The 23,708-nt window shown below is 45.2% G+C and overlaps 1 protein-coding gene across 1 annotated transcript in view; it reads right to left on the reverse strand.

Moving 5' to 3' along the window:
- akap6 (A kinase (PRKA) anchor protein 6) overlaps positions 1 to 23,708 on the reverse strand; it is a 374,046-nt gene that overhangs the window by 291,514 nt on the left and 58,824 nt on the right. Inside the window, exon 2 of the mRNA XM_068038344.1 lies at positions 9,629 to 9,880. Within this exon, the coding sequence (XP_067894445.1) occupies positions 9,629 to 9,880 (252 nt within the window). The remainder of the gene's footprint in view (positions 1 to 9,628; positions 9,881 to 23,708) is intronic.

The following is a 23,708-nucleotide window of genomic DNA, read 5'->3' on the forward strand; positions in this document are numbered from 1 at the left end:
CTTACCTTTATTTGTCCTTCGCAGTCTCCATCTTCAGATCGGCGCTTCCAACTCAGCTGGTGGGGCTGCCGATCAGCATCGGGAGCCTGCCTACCATCCCTGATTGGACAGCAAGCCCACTCTGTGGCCTTTAAATTGGCTGAAGATTTGAAAATCCCCGTGGGCGTGCCAAAAGCATGCGATGCGGAGTTGGGCCCCAGAACCAGCCCCCATTTCCGGTTCCCAACCCTTGACTGAAAATCCAACCCAGGAGTTGGCATTGGACGGAAACCTTATAATGTGTGTGAAGTGCGATGTGTGTTTGGAGTATGAGTCTCTGAAGCAGAGGATTTGTCAAATTCAGACAGGGCATTTGGCGTCTGGATGGTAGTCTCCAGAATTGCCCAAGTGGCAATGCTAGACCATTAAGGGCACATGGATAATGTAGGAAAAGAGAGTGGGTGTCTATCCACAGGGGCAACAGAGAGGACAGGACTCACAGGTGCAGGGAACCTGAGTAACTGGGAGTATCTAATAGATGCATAAAAGGAAATTTTCAACTATTGGTTGCCCGTTTCTTGCTGGAAAAGTGAGAAATTGACAGTTGAAACTCTGGTGGGGACATTGTACAACCATTTGCCTGCCTAAATCAACTATCAAGCAGGGCTTTAAATGGGCGCCTGGCACTCCCATCCAAACAGAACTGTTTAGATACGCAAATTGGGTCCAATGCAGTTATAGGGCCCCAACTGCAACTTTCAGAAGCAAAATGGGCAGAACGTGCTTGTCCTGCTTTTCCAGCCTAACCGGCGATCCTTAAAAGGATGCTGGAGGCCTTTCCATAAATGTAAATTTGTTGTTTTTGTTACATTTTTGTGGGGCTAGGAAGAGCAGGATATTCAAAGTATAGTTTAGGAGTAGCTAAGGAATTGTCTGAAAGGTAACAAATGACAGGAGTACTGAATGGGATGCCCTAGGCTCAGCGTTAGGATCATTATTGTTTCTCATTTTTGTAAATGTGGTTGACTCTTAAATGCCCTCTGAAATGGTCTAGCAAACCACTCAGTTGTCAAGGGCAATTAGGGCTGGACAACAAATGCTGGCTTTGCCAGCAACTCCCACATCCCATGAAAGAATAAAAAGAAAATGACTTGACCTCAGAAACTCAATGTAAAGTGGTCAAATATGCTGATGATACCAAACAGGGCGGAATTGGAAGAGGCAGCTCAGAAATTACAGAATAAATTGAAAAATATTTTTGTATGCGTGGAGAAGAGTGGCAAATGAAATCTAATGCAGACAAATGCAAAGCAATGCACATAGGAAGGAAAAATAAGTGACACATTTAATACATGAATGGTGGTTTAATAGCTAAGGATAAACTGAAAGAGACCTAGCAATCTCAGCAGGCTTAATGCTAAACTAAATCAAAGCAGCAATCAACAAAGCTAATTAGAATACTGAATCATAAAGCTAGATCAAGAGAACATAAGTCAAAAGAAGGCACAATGAAACTGTATTCTGCTCCGGTTAGTCTGCACCTTGAATTTACATTCAGTTCTGGTTACTGAGACACAAAGAAGACATTCAAGCACTGGAGGCAGTGCAGAGATGAGCCATGAAAATGATCCCTAGTGTTCGAGTTCTGAGTTACAAGGAAAGACTGGAGAAACTTGAGCTTTTCAGTCTTGAAAGTAGATGTCGAAGATGATCTTATATAAAGTATATATTCCAGTTATTGTTATGGAAAAGGGTCTCCCAGAAAATTTCTTTCGATTAAACTGCAAAATTAAGATAAGGAGCACTGTTTCAAGTGAGTGAAAAGCAAATTTAGGACTGAAAAGTTTCTTCATGGAAAGAGTGATTAGTACACAAAATGGACTCTTGGGTACAGAAGTGAGCGTGCACATCCTGGAATCATTTAAGAAACAATTGGACGCTGCATAGTCTTCTTCATCTGTAACTACCTTGTGATCTTATGATTCTCATTCTTTGCTGAGTCAGCTGACCAAGGCAGCAATTGGGACATTACAAAAGGCATCTGTACTCCTGGGCTTGAAAAAGAATTTTTAAAAAGTCAGGTTCCCTCTCCCTGCTAACCAATGACTCCTTTTGCAGGGTTTGTACATGTGTGCTATGGGGGAAAATAGGATTAATCTCAGCTGCACCATCAGAACTGACTGTCTAGCTTCACACCTGGTATTTCATTCACTACAGATCTGCCCATGGAATTGTATCTCAACAAGCATCAGGGTAGAGGAGAAACCAGAAAAGGAAACATGTTTTGAGACTCTTCATTCTTACCTTCTTACTGTCCAATGCTTCCATCTAGTGGTGCACCTACTTGGAATGGAATCTCACAAAATTACCACTTTTCCCTAATCTTCATGATCTAAGTGAATGCACAATGCAGCCATTAAAGCAGCTGGATCTCCTACAAAACAACTAATGCTTCAGAGTAGCTTGGACTCTTAGCTTCATAACTTTGCAATCTTCAAAACAGTGCCCCATTTACATTACGCCTCAGACAGAAGCATGTGAAAAAAGCAAGGGAAGGATTAAGGCAACCCCCACTTTCTAACGTTTAGGCCTTCACTTTATTCTGGTGATGGGGGTCCTGGTGGCAGGCCAGAAAGTGTGAGGAGTTCCCACCTTGACCCTCTGTTAGACCCCAGAAGCCATTTAACAGTGTGCAGGCAATTAACTGCCTGCTGTCAGGGACAGCGTCCCTTTAAGGGAGGAGGTCCCGCTTCCAGACCTGCTGGCCAATTGGAAGGCTGGCAGCTCTGCAGTACCAGCAGAGCCACTGGGAGCAGTGGCCACCGATGAGAGAGAAGACCCCGGGGATAGGTGAGTGGGGTTGGGTTCACCGGGGCCATTCAGGCAGGTCCTGGCAATGGGTTGGGGAAGGGTTGTTGGTGAGGGTGGGGGAGAGGGTCTTCCTGAGCAGGTGGGATTGCCCCTCAAAAGAAGGAACCCCCCCGACCCCACTAGGAGGCCAGGAGGCTTTACCTGGCAGCATCTCCACGTGGTGCCGGGCCCGTCTGCTTTCTACAAAATTGAGGTGGAGATGGGAAGAGGCCCATAAATGGCCATTAATTGGCAAGGGCCTCAATTGGCCTGGGGCGGGAAGGTCGTCTTCGGCCTTCCCCTCCCCAGAAAAAATGACAGAGGGCCCAGGCAACATCGGGAACGGCGTCCCCAGCCATTTTGTTTGCTCCCCCACCTCCGTGCCCACCTCCAAGGGTTCTGCCCTTAAACTTTTATTTTTCATTTGCTACTGTTTCATCTGTGTCTAAGATTGAGATGTTGGGCAAGTGTTAAGCAACCCAAGGGCCGCCCGATCTTCCCCTGCCAGCAGCTGCTCTGTGCCCTCTTCTCACCTGGAGGTGAGTTTAAATGAGGCCCAGTGGTTAAAATTGTTGTGGCCTCCTGCTGCCTCTGGTAAGAGCCCCGCGCTGCCACTTTTCAGGAAGGACGTCTCATTACATGCCGATCAGGCACGTAACGGAGCAGCAGCAGGCCTTCCCCAGGATTAAGAGGACGAAAGTCTCGCCCAATGAGAGGTGCTGGCCAATCAGAGGCTGACAGCTCTTTTACTGAGCAGTGCTACAAGGGAGACAGTGGCCAATGCTGGTAATGCATCCACGTAAGGTCGACGATCATTGATAGCCCCAGGCCACAGGTGAGCGATAGTGCGAGGGGTTTTGTAGGGTGGGGGACACAAGGCAAGGTGGGTCTAAGCTAGGTTGGAAGCAAGGGCAGAGGGTTGGCTCTCAGCGCGTCCTCCACTTCCCGATGCCAGGTCCCTCGATCAGTCACTCAATGCCTCTGAACGAGGAACCACCCTCTCACCCCCCCACCCCTCGCTTAAGGGCCTCAATTAGCAGCGGGGCAGGAAGGCCATCTATGGGATAGAGGTGGGAAGATAGCAGAGTCCCCACGCCACCGTCTCGCCTGATTAAATCCCTTGTTGCCTCCAAACCCGCCACGGGGGTGAGGATAAAATCCAGCTCACTGGTACCATTTCCCGCTGGAAAGCCACTACAAGTTAAAAGGCACCCTCAGCTTTTCAATTAACGCCAGATAAGTGTGGTATTCTGTGCAGTGAAATAAATGACAGATTATTTTTCAAAAAAAGAACTTGTGTGGATACTAGGCTCCTGCATCGTTAATCACATGGTCTTGAACCTAGTTGCAAGCTTGGAAGTAATTTACTTATAGTAAAGTAAAACCTAGTTTTTCCTCCTTTTAAGTACATATTTTTCAGGATTCCTTAAAATGTTTTGTGTAAATCGTTTCCCATCAGTTATCTAAGTATGTGTGCAACACATTTAATTAATTTCACATCATGTATTTGATGGATATGTTAATGAACAGCAGACCTGCTTTCCAACAATATTAATCACATCCCATTCCACTGTTCTGCAAGACTTGGTGAAGAACAGTGTTGAAAGAGGGGGAACATATTCTAGGTTCACACTGCAGTATTAAAAATCATGATGGTTCCTTTAGGTCTATTTCAGACAGCCATGAGGAACAGATTGATGATTTATTTTCTTCATGAGTACATTATCCTAAGTTCTGTTAACATCATCAAAAAGTAAATAAGGTTATGCGATCATTATAACATATGAGCAGAGACCTGCAAAACATTTGTGGTCAAATTAGTATCTTTATTGCAAAAGTACTTTTTAAAATACAGGATTTCTAGTTATTCTTTCACCAAAGACTTTAACAAAATCAAAACTTCTTATTCTGGAAAAAGCTACATAAAGCTGTGCATACATAAAAACAGGCCCAACAATGTAAGTACAAATGCAGTTAAGAATCTGACCTTGTGACTTGAATATGAAAGTCTAATTGGGAACTGTTTTCTCCTGAGTTGAAAAGGCAGGTTTTCATCTGATGGGCTCGATATTTTTCAAGAAATAAACACTCTATTTCCTTGAAATCTGCCTGTTATAATTTCAGCATCTATCATTGAAGAACTCAGCTTCCTAACTGCCAATCTTGTTCCATGACTAAGTCCTTGTTTAGGATTCAAGTTTCGTACCAACATTATAACTGCTCCTTCCTTGAGTCTAAGTTTTATGTGGTGGGATGCCCATTAGAGTTAGGCTGTGTGGAAACTCTGCAGGGTATAGACTGCTATCATCTTCTTCATCTATAGAATTAACGCTGATGTATTCTTTTAATTCACCTGACAGCTTTTTAAAAACATTTGCACTCAAATCTAGTGAATCGTCATTTTGAGCACAAAGAATAGCTTTCAAATAATAAAGTTGTATCAAATAATTGTCCCCACCATTTTGCCACACTTTACCAAATTCCTCACCTCATCCATCCCTCCCATGCCACCCCTCCCGTGCCATCCCCATCCCATGTCATTCCATCCTTCCCATGCCATTCCTCTCATGGGAAGATGGTGGCATAATGGTAATGTCACTGGGCTAAGAATCCAGTCGCCCAGGCTAATGCCCTGGGGACACGGGTTCATATCCCACCATGGCAACTGGTGGAATTTAAATTCAATTAAGCAATTTTAAAATTCTGAAATTGAAAGCTAGTCTTAGTAATGGTGCCATGAAACTATCATCAATTGGGTTGTAAAAAAACATCTGGTTTGCTAATGTCCTTTAGGGAAGGAAATCTGCTGTCCTTACCTGGTCTGTCCTACATGTGACTCCAGACCCACAGCAATATGGGTGGCTCTTAACTGCCCTCTGAAATGGCCTAGCAAGCCATTCAGTTGTCAAGGGCAATCAGAGATGGGCAACAAATGCTGGCCTGCCTGCAATGCCGACATCCCATGAAAGAATAAAAAAAATGGCATCCTGCTCTTGCCATTCCCATCAAAACCATCCCATCGCTCACTGAACAATTTCTCCAGCCAACGCTCCCACCCCATCACTGCTGTCACCAAACCTTGGCAGTTGCAAGTGTATCACGTGCTCCAGTCCTCCGCATGCCTTTGCGTGCACCGGGCACCTACCAATAAACCCACCAACAGACGTGCCCCTTAAACTGACCAATCAAAACAGTCTGAACAGACCAAATCTGAGTATTATTATTATAGGTAGCTGAAACAATATAAACATAAGTTAAAGGAATGGGTTTGGTAGACCCATTAGCTTAATATAAGTAATAGGGAAGATGCTTGAGAACATTGTTAGGATGCATTATGTGACCATTTTGACAGAGAAAGGCACATCAGAGACACCCAACATGGCTTCAGAAAAAGGAGGTCCTGTTTTACTAACCTAGTTGTAGTTTTTTGAAGAAGTTGGAAACCTGATAGATATTGCCTATCTAGATTTTCAAAGAGCTTTTGACAAGGTATCACATAAGAGGTTTCCCTACAAGATTGATGCCTCAAGTATTAGTGGCAACCTACTGCACTAGATTGAGAACTGGCTGAAAGCCCATCAGCAGAAAGTTGTTGTAATAAAGATTTGGATTTAATTGGAGACCAGACACCAGTGGTATACTGCTCATTTATGCCTCACACAAACTCAGTGTATCTCATGCATATCCATACCTCAGTAGGGCATATTTTCAAGATACAAAAAGCAATTGAAAGTCTTCGTATCTTGATGTATTGGCATCTCAACTCATTGTAATGTAACCTACCTGCACGATGCATGGTTGTTCAATAACACCCAGATGGGTGTGCAGTTACTGCATGTGTGTCATTATGCATATGCTCCTTCAACTTCTAGCATCTCAAGAGTACTCTCTACTTGTACAACAAAATGGCATAAGATGGTACATTGAGGGCACAATCCACCTCCCAGTGAAATGATTCTTTGCTGATGGGTGACAAGCCCAAGAAGTTCTGATGGATCTTATGGACCCACATATTTAGGCAATGATGGCACAGGACAGACCATCTCAGACACAGGCTGATATATTTCTGTGTGTTCCTATTTACACCTTCTTGCCCTTCAGCTTCCTGAGGGCAAAAGGAATTCCTTAGAGAATATCTATCCTGTAAGCTTACGACAATAAATTTAAGAGTTAAAAGCCCTGCAATGGTTGGAGGTGGAAAAGAAAAGAATTTTAAAAAAAAATTAAGGCAGGACTGACAAAAAAAAAGCTAACTAAATGAAAGTAACTCACGAAACAAAATCCATGACTCCCAGGACAAGTCAACACAGCCTTAAGAAAATTCATTGTAAAGCTCCAGGAAGTGAGGTTCAAAATGCATCTGCTATTATTTTCCTTAGAGCGAAGAGATGACGGGGAAAATTTTGTCAAGGCCCATTTTTGGGCACGGAGATCACGATGTGTGAAAAACCCCAGGGGCAGTCCCGTCGAGGCAGGCAGAATGAGAACTTTCCTGCTTCCTCATCTAAATGATTTCAACGTACAGCCTAGAATGGAACATGCTGCTGACCGGCTGCAAGCTCAACAGAGGGCCCAGCAGTGTACGCGTCCACCACATTTCAGCTAACCTGCACCTCTTAAAGGCAGCCTACACTCTTAAAGGGGACCTGCACTCATTGTACAGAAGTTTGGAGACAGAAAGGACAGAAAATGGAGCAATAGGTAAGAGAGAGGGCTTGAAGATATCTGATGCAGGCCTGGAGGGCTTAGTCCAAGAGGTGGAAAGTAGGAAAGATGCAATACTTCCGCAGGGATTTCAGCTGCCTTCAAGGCATACATGGGGGAAGAAATGGGAGCAGGTGGTCAGGGAGGTCAATTCCCAGAGTCTGGCCCCGAGGATCTGACAGCAATGCTACAAGAAGTTCGACATCACATATGTGGTGAGATGGCACCCAGGGTAGTGCCAGTGGCTCCATGGAGTATCTCTCAAGATGACAGCATTTGTGCTCCGACCACTGCAATTCAACCAGTGCCCTTGCTGTGGATGTCCGACAGGCAGCCCAGACAGATGCTGCCCATGCTGAGGTGGTGCATTCCAAAGCCAGGCCCACAAGGCCCAGAGCAGCTCAAGGTTGTCCTGCGAGACCATCTGCAGTCTTCCCCAGTGAAAGTCAGCAGCCTTCTACCAGCCATGTGGCAACCAATAGTGTAGCAGTGAGTAGGAACACTCGGACAGGCAAAGGCACAGTGATGTGGGGACGGCATCTTAGAGAACCACAATCTCCATATCTGCTCAAGGACAGCCCGTCTGAAGTGAAAGGGTCCTGGATACCTCCTCCCTGCCTCCTCTTACTCCTCCTCCTCTTGCCTCTACACACTGCTTCCACTCTTTGCCGCTGGTTCTCCATTTCCAAGTCATACTGCAGTCTAACTGGGACTGCAACTATAGTCCCCATTACTAAAGAAAGTTTTCTCCTGACAGGCCAAAAAATCCCTCTCATTGTCAGGATCCAGCAGCATTCCCTTGAAAATCCAAAATGTTAGCAAAACTCCTGCACTATCACAACACAGAACTTGCACTAACTTTGCACCAGCATAACTAAGTCAAAAGCACCTCATCTGGAAATTGGATTGTTGGCCCTTTAAATAACGCTAGTTGTGGGGTAGGTTCCTTTGTGCAGCTGAACACATGTTCAGCTAGGAGTGATTAAGAGAGGGTATTAACTAAACCTGCACTGTCCAAAATTACAGATTGTGCATCAAATCAGCGTTAGAGGTTGTTGGACGCCATGATGCGCCCACTCTGCATACTTATGATGCACACATGGCACACATGTGCTTCCCCGCTGGCTTTTTTTCAGTTCAGGGCTTCTGTATCGCTGGCACCAGCGGTGCTATAGAGCCCAATTTCATGGCCCATTTCTCTGAGCAAACGGTTTCTGAGGAGCAAAGTGAAGAGAGGAAAGCCCTGCCCTCATTTATACTAATGTGGAGCATGTAATGAACTTCTCTTGAACGACCAGTGGAACCAGCAAATGACAGTAGTGCAAACCCATTGGAAAAGCCAGCCGCATGGCATTCCATAATTTCTTTAAAGTGTAAGAATTGAAAACAGAGGTCAGAAAAAATTTGGCAAACTGAGCTGAATTGCTGGGCTAATGTGGCTAGGCTGATTGATAAATCGTTTTGGATTATTCAAGATAGTAAAGGACTTCCGGTTTCCAGAAGTTACCGGCAATGGGGAAGGGGTTATTTTTCATCTTCACCACCTGGGCAGTTAACTGGGGGAACAGATCAGTCACCTGTTGTAGAACCCACCAGATTTTCAGCCTATTAAAATAAATGAAGGTGAAAATTATCCCAGTTTTTTTTGTTTTTAAATTGAAATGCAAGTTTGTGCAGGGAAAAAGGATTCACGTATTACTTAAAGATGGACTGTCCCCTTGCTTAGGGAGGAAAACATATAAACAGATAAATATAATTTCTAACCCAATGCCATAACAAATAAGCAGTACAATGGCATTTACATGACGCACTGACTTGCTTTGAAGAGGATTAAGTCACCACTTCTGTCAAACCTTTTTTTTATTTGTTTAATACCAAACACTTTCTAACTGGTTTTGTTTCAGATGTAATCATTATTCATATCCCATTGCTCTTAAATAGGACCTGATATCCTCCATAATAAAACTCTGTGTGTTAAACCAACTCCAAGGAGGATTAAGTAACTTACATTTTTTATTCTTACAGAAGAGGTACAGACCTTCTAATCAAATTTTTTTTTAAAGTGCAGAATAAACAAGAGCTCCCAATTTCATACCTCTTTTCTGTCCTCACTGAAAGCCTGTAGAATGTCAGTCTGCCTTGTGTAGTTTCCGTTTGAATCCTGAAGACCTTGTAAGATTCTCTCACGAAGGACAAGAACTGAGACACGTAGCTGGTGCCACAGAAGTTGAACTGTATGGATGTCCACTAGGATATTGACTGAGTAGGAGAGAAGCTTCAGTGAAATTTCTGTCTCCAACAGGGCATGGATGAGCTCCACATGATCTGAAATATCTTCACAAATATCCTGCAGGGAGAGAAAGAAGATACCTTACAGCATCGCTCGTATTGCCATTCGTGGGATCCTAATCATTTTCTCACAGACCTTTCCAAGGTACACTTGTGTGATTACTGTGCGTAAAAGACTATCATTGGTCTTTGGGGGAGTTTGCAGCTAGACTCAGTGCAGGTGTTTTTATGTTTCTGCAGTGCCATTGACCCCTGATGTTTGGATCTCACATAATTAATGGGTGCTGCAATTATATACAATTCTTGCCCTCCACATAAGCAGTGGCAGCAGAAACCCATTTTTTCATGCTTCTATAATCTGCTGTTGGAATTTTAACTTCCTTTTTTGGCCTTGTAAATATTCTGAGTTGTTTCAGCATGTCAAATGCTTTGGCATGACACATGGCACACAAGGGTAACTCAGTATCTGTTCGTGTATCAGCAACTCAGTTTTTAAAATTAAATTTAAGAAACATTTAAATGATCCTTTGACTTTGTATTTCAGGATTCAAAAAAGGAGAACTAGTTTTCTGTGCTTGCATGAAACATTATTATGGGCTGCATGCTATAGGCCCACCACCAAAATAGGCAGCGGGCGAAAAAAATGGCGGCCCACGTGTCACAGAGCTACCGTGATTCCAAACGCGGCGGCCCATTAGCATAGCCGGGGCGCCCGCCCCCACCCCACCTCAGTAATGTGGAGGGGGTGGGTGAGCTGTCCCCGGCAACAGCATCCAGCACCACTGTGCAGGTGGCAGTGCCATTTTTAAAAGGCTTAGAGCCCTAACTGACAGTTTAAATTTTTAAAGGTACAGTGCATTAAAAATTATTATAAATGATTTAACAAATCTTCCCAGCCCCTCTCTCAACCCCCAATAGCATTACACATCATTCCTGCTCTTCTCCCCACCCCCACCCTGGAATAACCTACCTTGAATATATGACCTTCTCCCCCCTAAAGTTCAGAACCTTTGTCCTTTACCCCTTCCCACCACCCCCTCGACCAATCAGGTAAGTTTGACCCCGCTCACCCCCTCCCACACTGAGAAAATTACCTCCTTCCCCCTCCCCACAGGTGTCGCGCCTCATTTCCCCGGATAGGGAATCGAAGGCACGGCAGTGCCAACCGCCAGGATGAAGATTGGTGCGGCAAATCAGGAGGCGATGGGACCTTCATTAATTCAGGTAAGGTAATTTATTTAAATATGTAATCGTGGTCCCATCGCCGAGCGCTGGGGGGCTGCCACAAGGCCTCTCCGCCTCAGTGGAGATCAGGCCGGGCCCTGCCGGCGTCAGGGTCAGTGGCAGGCCTCATCCACAGCGATTTTCATGCCCCCCTGGTCACCGTTCCCGATGTCGAGGGCTGTATAATATTCAGCCCTATAACTCCTATTTTCCAAATCAGTCTTCAATGGACGTACAGAAGACATAAAGGACAATAAAAGCACAGGAGACTGCTGCACAAGGGTTGATTTTGCAGCTGCTCAGTTGGCTATATCGATGATTTGCACCATAGCAGATGATGTGATATCTGCTGCATTGCGAGCTACTACATTGCTGTTTAATGACATTGTTTCAGTTTTAATATTTTTGATAGAAAACTTGCTTTGATGTGAGCACCTGCAGATGATGATGTGAACCACTTTACTGGTCACCTTGGTTGACAAAAACCTGGTCGAATTGATCTCCAGCACGAGATACATGATAATCTGAATGTTTCCAGGCACACAGCTCAAACAGGATTGATCACATCTTCTCAATTACACAAGCACAGAGAACTTAATTTGCAATTCAATGAAAATGTTTTTTTTATATCCAAAATATACTGTATTCATAAAAATCTGTAAAAAATACATTACCAAACAGTTTCAAACAGCACCAAGTCAAAAAATACAAACAGTACAAAGGTGATCAGTTTCCTTCAATACAATCATGAGTTGCCTCACAACCCTACCATTTCACATTTGTCGTGCCAGATACATTTTTACATTTTACAGGAGACACAATTTTCCCGATACAGTTCGAGGGGTTTCCCATGGATCCAGCCCCTCAGTTCAGCTTGGTGGGGGGACCTTACACAGTGGTCTTTCCCCATTGAGCCTTTGCTGCGGCTGCCCCAAGCTTTAGTGCGTCCCTCAGCATGTAGTCCTGGACCTTGGAATGTGCCGGTCCGCAACATTCGGTCGTGGACAACTCTTTGCGCTGGACGACCAGCAAGCTTCGGGCAGACCAAAGGGCGTCTTTCACCGAATTGATAGTCCTCCAGCAGCAGTTGATGTTTATCTCGGTGTGTGTCCCTGGGAACAGCCCGTAGATCACAGACTCCTGTGTTACAGAGCTGCTTGGGATGAACCTCGACAAAAACCACTGCATCTCTTTCCACACCTGCTTTGCAAAGACACATTCCAGGAGGAGGTGGGCAACCAACTTTTCCCCACCACAGCCACCGCGCGGGCATTGTGCAGAGGGGGTGAGACTTCGGGTGTGCAGGAAAGATCTGATGGGGAGGGCTCTTTTCAACACCAGCCAAGCTACATCTTGGTGCTTGTTTGAAAGTTCTGGTGATGAGGCATTCCGCCAAATGACTTTGGCGGTCTGCTCGGGGAACCATCCGACAGGATCCACCATCTCCTTTTCCTGTAGGGCCTTGAGGACATTCCGTGCAGACCACTGCCTGATGGATCGGTGGTCAAAGGTGTTTTCCCACAGAAAATGCTCCACGAAGGATAGGTGGTACGGCACGGTCCAACTGGATGGAGCGTTCCGTGGCAATGTGACCAGGCCCATCCTTCGCAACACCGGGGACAGATAGAACCTCAGCACGTAGTGACACTTGGAGTTTGCGTACTGGAGGTCTACACACGGCTTGATGCAGCCCCACACTAAGGTGGTCATCAGGATGAGGGCCACATTGGGTACATTTTTCCCGCACTTATCCAGAGGTTTGAACATCGTGTCCTTCCGGACCCGGTCCATTTTGGATCCACAGATGAAGCGGAAAATGGCTCGGGTGACCGCCACAGCGCAGGAGTGGGGTATGGGCCAGACCTGCACCACGTACAGCAACAACGTGAGTGCCTTGCACTTGATGACCAGGTTCTTACCCACAATGGAGAGAGATCGCTGCCTCCACATTCTCAGCTTGTGCTGTACTGTGGCTACTTGCTCCTCCCAGGTTTTGGTGCATGCCCCGGCCCTTCCGAACCATATCCCCAGCACCTTCAGGTAGTCTGACCTGACGGTGAAGGGGACAAAGGATCGGTCAGCCCAGTTCCCAAAGAACATGGCCTCGCTCTTGCCCTGGTTAACTTTGGCTCCCGAGGCCAGTTCGAACTGGTCGCAGATGCTCATCAGTCTGCGCACGGACAGCGGATCCGAGCAGAAGACGGTGACGTCATCCATGTACAGGGAGGTTTTGACCCGGGTGCCTCCGCTGCCTGGGATTGTCACCCCTCTTATGCTCGCATCCTTCCTAATAGACTCAGCAAAGGGTTCAATACAGCAAACAAACAAGACCGGGGAGAGAGGACAGCCCTGTCTGACCTGTCTGACTCCAGATTGGATCGGGAAACTTTCCGATTCCCACCCATTGATTGAGACTGCGCTACTGATGTTTGTGCAGAGCAGTTTGATCCAATTGAAAATTCCCTCCCCAAACCCCATTTTGGAAAGCACGTCCATCATGTAGGTGTGCAATATCCTGTCAAAAGCCTTCTCCTGGTCCAGGCTGATGAGGCAGGTGTCCACCCTCCTGTCCTGTACATAGGCGATCGTATCCCTGAGTAGCACGAGACTATCAGAGATCTTCCTGCCGGGTACAGTACAGGTCTGATCAGGGTGGATAACCGACTCCAGAGCAGACTTGACTCGACTGGCTCTGACAGAATCTTGGTAGTCAACATTAAGCAGTGAGATGGGCCGCCAATTTCTGATTTCTGCCCTCTCCCCCTTCCGCTTGTAGATGAGGGTGATGATGCCTTTCCTCATGGATTCTGACATGCTGCCGGCCAGGATCGTACTCTCGTATACTTCCAGCAGGTCCGGGCCGACCCAGTCCCACAGGGCCGAGTACAACCTGACCGGTAAGCCATCGCTTCCGGGAGTTTTACTCGTCTCGAAGGACTCGACGGCTTTTGTCAGCTCGTCCAGAGTTAGCGGTTTGTCCAGTCTCTCCCTCCTGCTGTCATCTAAGACCTCTGTGATAGATGACAGGAAGGACTGGGAGGCTCTGCTGTCTGTGGGCTTCGCGTCATACAGCCCAGCATAAAAGGATTTGCTGATCCTTAGCATGTCGGACTGTGAAGACGTTGCCAAGCGATCCTCTCCTTCAGGCTGCTGATAACAGAGCTCTCTCTGTCTGTACCTTTTGGAAGAAGTTACGCGAGCACGTCTCATCCTGCTCGATGGAGCGGACTCTGGACCGGAAGATGATCTTGGAGGCCTCCGTGGCAAAGAGCGAGGCCTGCTGGCTCTTGGAGGTCCTCCTTGACCTCGACCCCCATCGACTGCAGCCAGAGCAGATTTTGCATACCTTTCTGGAGTCGGGACATTTCCCTCTGTCTCTCTCTGAACACCTTTGTGGATGTTCTTGTGGATGACCTCTTGATGTTCTCCTTGATCGCTTCCCACCAGTGAACTGGAGACTCAAAGAGGGGTTTCACGGTCCTCCAACCTTTGTAATCCCTTTTGAGTTCCTCAACGTTCTCTGGAGTCAGCAGTGTAGCATTGAGCTTCCACGTCCCCCTGCCAACCCGCTGGTCGTCCTGTAAGTGACAGTCGGCCAGTAAGAGGCAGTGGTCGGAGAAGAACACCGGCTTGACGTTGGTGGATCCGACCGTGACAGCGCGGGACACAAACAGGAAGTCAATCCTGGAACGGGCAGACCCGTCCGATCTTGACCATGTGTATCTGCGCTGCGCTCCGTCTGCAGGTTTGCTGAAGACATCGTGCAGTTTGGCATCTTTAACTGTTTCTATTAGGAGTCTGGACGTAGTGTCCAGTTTGCTGTCGTCTCTGCCGGATCGTCCAGCCGCATGGATGCTGCAGTTGAAGTCACCGCCTAGGATGACCGGCCTGGACGTCGCCAGCAGCAGTGGGAGCTGCTGGAAGACGGTCAGCCGCTCGCTGCATTGAACCGGGGCGTACACGTTGATCAACCAGAGCAGAGTGTTGTTGTACATTACATCTGCTACGAGGAGGCGACCGCCCACCACCTCCTTAACTTCGGAGATGGTGAAGTTACCTCCCCGCAGCAGAATACCCAGGCCAGAGGAACGGCAATCATTACTCCCTGACCAGATCGATGGCCCGTGGGACCACCATCACGACCACTGTCTGTAGGTGCTGAGGTGTGGTATACCACACTCCTGCAGAAACAGTAGGTTGGCTTTGACCTTGGCGAGGTAATCCAAGGTCGAAACACATCGTGTAGTAGATTTAATGCTACGCACATTAATGGAAGCAATCCTTATATCCAATTCAATGAAAACTGTTCAACACCAAGTTCACTGGACAGGAGAGGATTTTTACATTACAGATACAATTACAGATTGATAAGCTGAGTACCTTACACTTCAAACTCACCACTTCGGAAAATATATTTTTCACATCTTCCATGTTGATGCTTAGCATGAACCTATTCCCGCTAAACCTGAAGAATTTAATGTAACTCCTGGAAACAGCAACATTCCTCCTTAAGATAAGGTCCACTGTAATCCACTTTCAGAGCACCAGTTTCATGCATTTTAAATTAAGCTGCATCCTTCCACTTATGACACTAAAACCCAATTTTCTCTTTGGTGTCCCATTACCTCAGGGCAGACTTATCATTTTCCTTATAAATTCAAACTTTAATTCTATGCAAATTATTATGTCTTACAGGAATACAACAATGCAAAACCCTATTTTTCTTAAATGATTTCTTCAATCTAACTTCCTCCCCTTATGCCTACTCCCCTGACTATAGTTATATAGTTCCCAATAACTATCATTTGGCTTCACCTGAAAACTCAGACAGTTAACTCCACATTCCTACACTCCCAGGTCCACCCACTATATTGGATGTAACCATTCGGAAAAACTATCCCGAGTTTCCTATGAACAGAACCCTGCATCTTTTATTCTCTGCCATATTTAAGTTAGTGTAACCATGTCTAGTGTAAAGAGTAGAGGAGGAGAAAGAACTTGCATTTACAACATGTCTTTCATGCCCTTAGGGCACCTCACAGTACTTCACAGCTAATGAAGTATGTTTGAAGTGTAGTCACTTGTTATGCAGGGAAACATGGCCACCATGCACAGCAAGATCCCTCAAGCAGCAATGTGATAAATGATCAGATAATCTGTTTTTTTTTAGTGATTATGGTTGAGGTATAACTGTTGGTCAGGAAAGGAGAAGAACTCTCTGATCTTCAAATATTGCAATCTCTTACATCTATCTGAGAGGGCAAATGGGGACTTGATTTAATATATCCAAAAAATGACACATGCATCAGTGCTCACTCCCTCAATGCTGCACTGAAGCATCAGCCGAGATGAGATGCTCAAAGCTCAGGAATGTGGCTTGAACCCACGGCTTTCTGATTCAATCACTTTCAGTTTCTAACTATGCATTGCCAAATCATTACTAATTAACAGAGAAATAGAAAGGGAGGCATCCCTTATTGTTACTGGCAGCAGACTAGTTTACATTGCTCAGCACGGCTGGCAACATTTGTAATCATAAAACTCATACATCCAAAAAGTTCGAATGGACAATCTTCTATCCACAAAGCGAAAATATCCGTCACTGTTTAAATTTATTTTTCTAAAAGTCTTCAACAAAGTTTCTGCACTTACCTGACAATTTTTACCTCTTGCTGATCTACTGCGGAAAGCTGAGAGTTTGGTTATTACTAACGTACTGTTGAACTAGCAACAATTTCCCAGGTTACCAGAGGTCATAAATACCCCCATTCATCACTTTAGCAACAGAGTTTGTTCAGCTGTACCGTATTGCAATGGTTTTTATACATAAATCGTGAGCTGTAAAATCACTTTAAAAAGACAGAGTAAGGTTTCCTTAAAAGTTGGGCTGCAGCTTGATTCCTGCATGCCTGTAGCCAACTGGATTAAAACTGTGGAAACTCGACTCTGCGAAACTTCCAAACAGCACCGACAAGCTGTTGCTTTCAAAGCAACTCAAGAGATCCCCACCCGCAGACTTGGCTCCCTTCTGCATATCGATATAGAAGCAAGCAACAAAGAATTAAAACTAAAGGAGAAATACAATCATAATGTACATAATAAATATCAGGATCATTCGTCTTACATTTAGAGAATTGCTAAAATGTGAATATTATGACCCAAGTTTAATGTTGCAATTCACACCATGCCAGGAATCCAGGAATGGAGAGAGCTGGGTTCAGATCACAACATATTAAATTTAATATCTGAAAATGGTTAAATATATTAAATTGTTGTTTCTTTTACAAACATGGTTGGACAAAGAGCTCAGAAAACAGTACAAAATGATCTGAACATACTTTGCTTTAAAGATAATGCATGACTGAAATATTCCACTCAAAATATATGACCAGATGCACACTCATCTATATATACATGTTACTTTTTGCTAAAAACATGTCCTAAAGCATTCTGGTTACTGAGCTATCATTCATTCTTTCCATAAGTAAACTTCATGCAATAGGGAATTCAGTTAGTTTGTCTGACCTCACTGTTTATCATCTAAAGTCCTTCAGTACTATAGTGGTAAATTCAGCCCTGGAAATTGCAATGTTAAGTGTTAACAGCAACTAGTAACACTCTTGTAACAACTTTCACTCTTCAACATTGTTTGCTACTAACTAGCTTCATTTGAGTAGCAAGAACTATACAGTTCTTTAAAGATTGTATGTTAATCCTTTCTTTCCAGCAGAAACATAACTGCATTTAAACATTTTTATATTTGAAAGCTAAATAGTTGTGATTGATCTTATAATATTTTCCAATTAAATGGTTCTAAGTACCTTTCCTGCACAGCAAAAGTTTTCCACATTTTACTTCTGAATTTGCAGCTCTTGAATTAATTTTGTCAGAATTTCTGTCTTTCATTGATGTAAAAAAAGTGTTTATTAAACATGATCTACGGCTCCATATCTACCAACTACACCATCATCTCCTGCTCCGCACAACTGCCTGCTTCACTGGGGTAATAATGGGAGTTGAATTCACAAACACACAGCTGTTGCAGAGTATCAAGTGAACTGTGTGCAGTTAGGACACAGCTAACCAGACATACCCAAAATAACTAAAATAGATCACCATGGTTTGACAAAGTACACATCAAGCTGTTCTAAATGCTTGCTCAAACCTTGCTGTGGTGGAGATGCCATATGATACAAGGAAAGAATACATTATAAAAATACATTATGGATGGAATAAAATAGCAACTGATGGATTGTTTGCTCTATAATTATCTGATCAGCAGCTCCTTTAGCACTTTGACCTTGGTAGCACACAGTTTTCTATTAGCCAGGTTAAATGTGTGGCAGTCAAGTATCCACATTTGCATTCCACGGTCACAGATAACATCACACATATCTGGAAACTGGTTTAAATTAAGTTCAATGGATAAGTGCAAAAATACCTATGCATTGTTATTAAAGATTACAAGCCAAGTAAACTCTGGTAGTTTTGAGCTACTTATATGAGAATATATATATATATATATATATATATATATCGCATTCTCCTTTTGTAAATTCATTGTACAAACATTGTGCTTCTGACTGAACAGTATCTGAAAGGCTTGATTTGAAAGCTGGGAAATTGAAAATTACCTGGTATGCATTGTGATAGTCTATTTGTCAGTATGCTAAATATAATCATTTAAATATATGTTTATGCTAATCTGTATGTCACCACAGGAAGTGATGCAATATCATGTGATTCTGTTCTCCTGCACAGTTAGTTAGCATGTGTAAGCTGAAGCAACAAGTCTCCATTAAAACTCTAAATTCAAATCTTTATGCCTGCCCTTCACTTCATTTATATTACTCCAGAAAGAGATAATACTATATGGTGGCAGCGATAGTGAGTCGACAGCATTGATCAGCAGCTGCACTTGAAAATTCAAATCAGATGCCCAACCTGAAATGCTGCGACCGGATCACAGCTCTCACATCAGGAGAGCACAGTGTGAGTAGAGATCGAAGGCAATTTGAGCGCACTCCCAGTTTTTCCAGAAGCTGGCAAGAAAATTATCAGTAGTTTCAACCACAGAGATCAATGCAGCGTGTTTTGGTGCAGATCCCTTCCCAAAGTCGCCACGCTTGCACGCCATTAGCCGACCCCGATGCCAGGGCCCCTCCGACTTGCATGCTCACAAGCCCACGCTGCAGCAACACAGCTCAGGTTGTGGCTCCTGCTCAGCTCTGCAGACATCAGAGCTTGCTGCGACTTTTAAAAAAAAGGTTTGTTCCTCGGGGGAGAAAAGAGTAGAAGACTTTGGCATTGACAGCCAGATTTCCAGAGAGGGACTGGAAAGCCTCTGATGTTCCAAGCGAGTTCAAACTGTTTAAGCAGAAGATTGAACTATGCTTCCTAGACCACGAGGTTGTGGATGGAGAGAAACAAGCTATAAAAATTAGGATCACCATAGGAAATGAAAGTCTGCGCAGAATCAATACCTCTGGTTTTTCTGATGCTGTCCAGAAGGATCCATCAAAGATATGGGCAACATTAGAAAGTCACCTTAGGATTAAAGTTAATTTCAGAGTACACCGCATGGAACTCATAAAATATAGACAGAAAACAGACAAGAGCTTGGACAACGTTGTTAGCCGATGCAGAGAGAAAGCAAAAGAATGCAAATTCTCTGATATTGAACTTTTAGAACGAATTATGGAGTTGGTTATTGCCTCCACTCCAAATGAGGAGGTCGAGAAAGACCTCCTGGAAAAGCCGAAGGAGCACGGCATGGAGAGTATGCTATAGGATGGATGCAGATATGAGGCAATTATCACAGGGTGACAGTGTTTGCAAGCCTTAGGGCTCGAAATGCCTGTTGGTACAATATCCAAGGCACCCAGGCAGAACAAGGTGTGCATTAACTGCAGGCTCTCCCACGAATCATGTGGCTGTACGGCTGTCAGGCAACAGCAAGGGCACTGGCAGAGTGGCAGGGCTGGGAGGACAAATGCTGTCATCCTGAGAGAAGGCAACAGGTTTGTGGTCTAAGAAGCCACTGGGGCTCTTCTGGGATTGCACCTCAGCAATCCTAGTAATCTGTTAGAGGACAGATTGCTGGACTGCTGTGACATCTTGCCAGCTCCTTTGAGTGCTGGTATCTGTAGCCATGGTGGCCACAGTCTGTGCTTGCATAGCAACAAGCTAACATTGCATGACAGAAGTCTAGCTTACACTGCAGCACCCAGACATTCGTGTCTGCTTGTGCTGCAATGGAAGCTGGAAGTTCAGTCATCAGATGCTGCCTCACAGTTGGGTCCACAAGTGCAGTTGGATCTGGAGTCCTCCATGCTCCTTGACATTGCACGCAGGCTTTTGGCAGGCCTGCTAATGAACCAAACATTTTATTGTGCATACCCATCAGCATTCTTCAGCAGCCTGCCACAATAATATGCTCATCTGAGTCCTCTGCAACAGAACTCGTGTGTGGCCTCACCCTCTGGTGAGCTGGCACCTGTGCTAACCACACTGACTGCAGGCCACTTCTGCTCGGTGTCTCTCCACCTCTATGCGATTGTCTAAATTACGAGCAGCATCAGTATCTGAACAAGTAGGGGGAGGCACAGTGGTGCAATGGTTAGCACCGCAGCCTCACAGCTCCAGTGACCTGGGTTTGGTTCTGGGTACTGTCTGTGCGGAGTTTGCAAGTTCTCCCTGTGACTACGTGGGTTTCCTCCGGGCGCTCTGGTTTCCTCCCACATGCCAAAGACTTGCAGGTTGATAGGTAAATTGGCCATTGTAAAAAAAAAATTGCCCCTAGTGTAGGTAGGTGGTAGGAGAATTGAGGGAAGGTAGGGATGTGAGAGGGAATAATGGGATTAATGTAGGATTAGTATAAATGGGTGGTTGATGGTCAGTGCAGACTCAGTGGGCCAAAGGGCCTGTTTCGGTGTTATATTGGAGAGGTTGAGTGGATTAGGATTATTTTCATTAGAAAGACGGAGGTTGAGGGGGGACCTGATTGGGGTGTACAAAATCATGAGAGGTATAGACAGGGTGGATAGCAAGAAGCTTTTTCCCAGAGTGGGGGATTCAATTACTAGGGGTCACGAGTTCAAAGTGAGAGGGGAAAAGTTTAGGGGGGATATGCGTGGAAAGTTCTTTACGCAGAGGGTGGTGGGTGCCTGGAACGCGTTGCCAGCGGAGGTGGTAGATGCGGGTACGATAGCGTCTTTTAAGATGTATCTAGACAGATACATGAATGGGCAGGAAGCAAAGAGATACAGACCCTTAGAAAATAGGCGACAGGTTTAGATAGAGGATCTGGATCGGCGCAGGCTTGGAGGGCCGAAGGGCCTGTTCCTGTGCTGTAATTTTCTTTGTTCTTTGTATCTCTCTATGACTCTATCTGAAATTGGGTGACTGTTTATTCATCATCAGTGACTTGTTGCTCTTCCACTTCTTGTTCTTCCACCAGGTGGCAGTTCTTGGGTTTCCAAAAGGAGAAAGGAACAAGAGTTGTCCTGCAATTGAGATGGAAGTCTGTCAGTGTATGTGGTGCAATGTGTTTGGGTGATGTGGCTGTCATGGCTGAATAGCTGGCAGTGTACGCAAGCTTGTGAGGCTTGCAGCAGTTGTAAGTGTGTGAAGGTGTGGTGCAGCTATGAATTTTAGGTAAGACTCCTGATTGATAGAGATTGTTGTTAGGTGAGTGATGGGCTGTGGTGCATTAGTTGTGTGTGAGGCTAGTGGTACAGTTGGTGGGATATGACATTTGAAGATCAATTTACTGATGTTTGCCATTCATGTGAGGTCGTTGAACTTTGTGCAGAACTGCATCCAGGTCCTCGGGGCTGGACTCCTGGCATTGACTGCCATAGCTATCTGGTCCACTGCCTTCTGAGTGTTTGTCTGGAGGGCCTCCTGGCCCTTCTCCATACAACACTTCTCTCTTCCTTCGCATCTTCGAACATTCTATCTTCAAAGCTGCGCCAATGTTCAGTCTTTTTCAACATTGGAGTGGCTTATACAAGAACTTCCACCACTTACTCCAACCACAATGCACCTCCCCTTTAACTAGCTTTAAGTAGTAACTTTAACTCATGCCAGCTTCTCAAGATTTTGGACCCCCTGTTTAGTCCTTGGTTAGCGCTGGCAGCACACTACAGTCATGGTAATGAGCAGGCAGCATGAAGTTGCATACTGCATGCATCACATTGAATGGGTCCACGCCCACTATCAGAGGCTGTCCAATTTAGTCCCCCTCACCTTTGACTTCCTATCCCCCTCCTCTAGCCTTACAGTCCTCTGAGATCACTGTGTTCCTCCAGTTCTGACCTCTTGAGCATCTCTGATTTTAATTTTAATTGCTTTCAGCTGTCAAGGCCCAAAGCTTGAGAATTCCATGCCTAAACTTCTTCCACTTCTCTCAATTCCTTTAACACGCTCCTTAAAATCTTTCTCTTTGATCAAGCTTTTGGCCTCATCTCCGAACTGTTGTAAAATTCGGCTTCTTAACGCCTGAGCACTACGAATGTCATTTTGGCTGTACAATGGCATTGGCAGCACACGTCTGGTGTGAGCCCCACTAGACCTCATTTTGGCAAAAGCATTAGCACGTGTACAGGAAACGTCTGCCAGAAGTATGCAGAATCGGCAGATTGTGATGTCAATCATAAAGCTGTATTGATGCCAGCGCTGCCATTTTGGAGCTCAACACTCCAGCTAACGCATTCTCTTAAGCTCGCACAGCCGAACACGCATATAACAGCTGGAAGGATGCCCTGCCAGCGCTATTTAAAGAGATTATCAACTGCTTACAGGTTAATTGCTATAGTTTCTACTGGCTCTTGCTTCGACTGAACAAGTGTTTGGTGCTTTCTAGAGTTCTGTAAAATTGCTAAAGTCTAAAGGGAGTGGGTGTGCAGTTGCTGAAGGACAGTGTTTTGACTTCAAGGCTTCTGCAGAGACCAGTTGCTCCCAACATGGATGCATTAGTAGCCATTCCCCTTGAAGTCCAGTGTGACAGGGAGAATTAGTGGAGGTGATACAGAGCAGGACAAGCTACTGGAAGAGGGAGGAGAAGGGGGAGAAATGGAAGGAGGGCTCTCACCAGGAGGCTACATCTGCCCAAGGTGTTCAGGGAACAATTTTCCTACCTCAGTGAAGAAAGACTTTCCCCACTATGCTGAGCAGGGAGATTCCACGGTAGTTGTTGCAGTCACCGCGGTCACCTTTGTTTTTATAGAGGGTGATGATATTGGCATCGCGCATGTCCTGAGGTACTGCTCCCTCATCCCAGCACAGGCATAGCAGTTCATGTAGTGCTGAGAGTATAGCAGGTTTGGCACTCTTGATTATTTCAGGGGTAATGCTGTCCTTCCCAGGGGCTTTTCCGCTGGCTAGAGAATCAAAGGCATCACTGAGTTCCGATTTTGTTGGCTGTATGTCCAGCTCATCCATGACTGGTAGAGGCTGGGCTGCATTGAGGGCAGTCTCAGTGACAACATTCTCCCTGGAGTACAGTTCTAGGTAGTGCTCAACCCAGCGGTCCATTTGTTTGCGTTGGTCAGTGATTATGTCCCCTGATTTAGATTTGAGGGGGGCGATCTTCGTGATGGTTGGCCTAAGAGCTCTCTTAATGCCATCATACATTCCTCTGATGTTTCCGGTGTCTGAGG

The sequence above is a fragment of the Heterodontus francisci genome, chromosome 9 (genome assembly GCF_036365525.1).
Source record: "Heterodontus francisci isolate sHetFra1 chromosome 9, sHetFra1.hap1, whole genome shotgun sequence".
Taxonomy (NCBI): Eukaryota; Metazoa; Chordata; class Chondrichthyes; order Heterodontiformes; family Heterodontidae; genus Heterodontus; species Heterodontus francisci.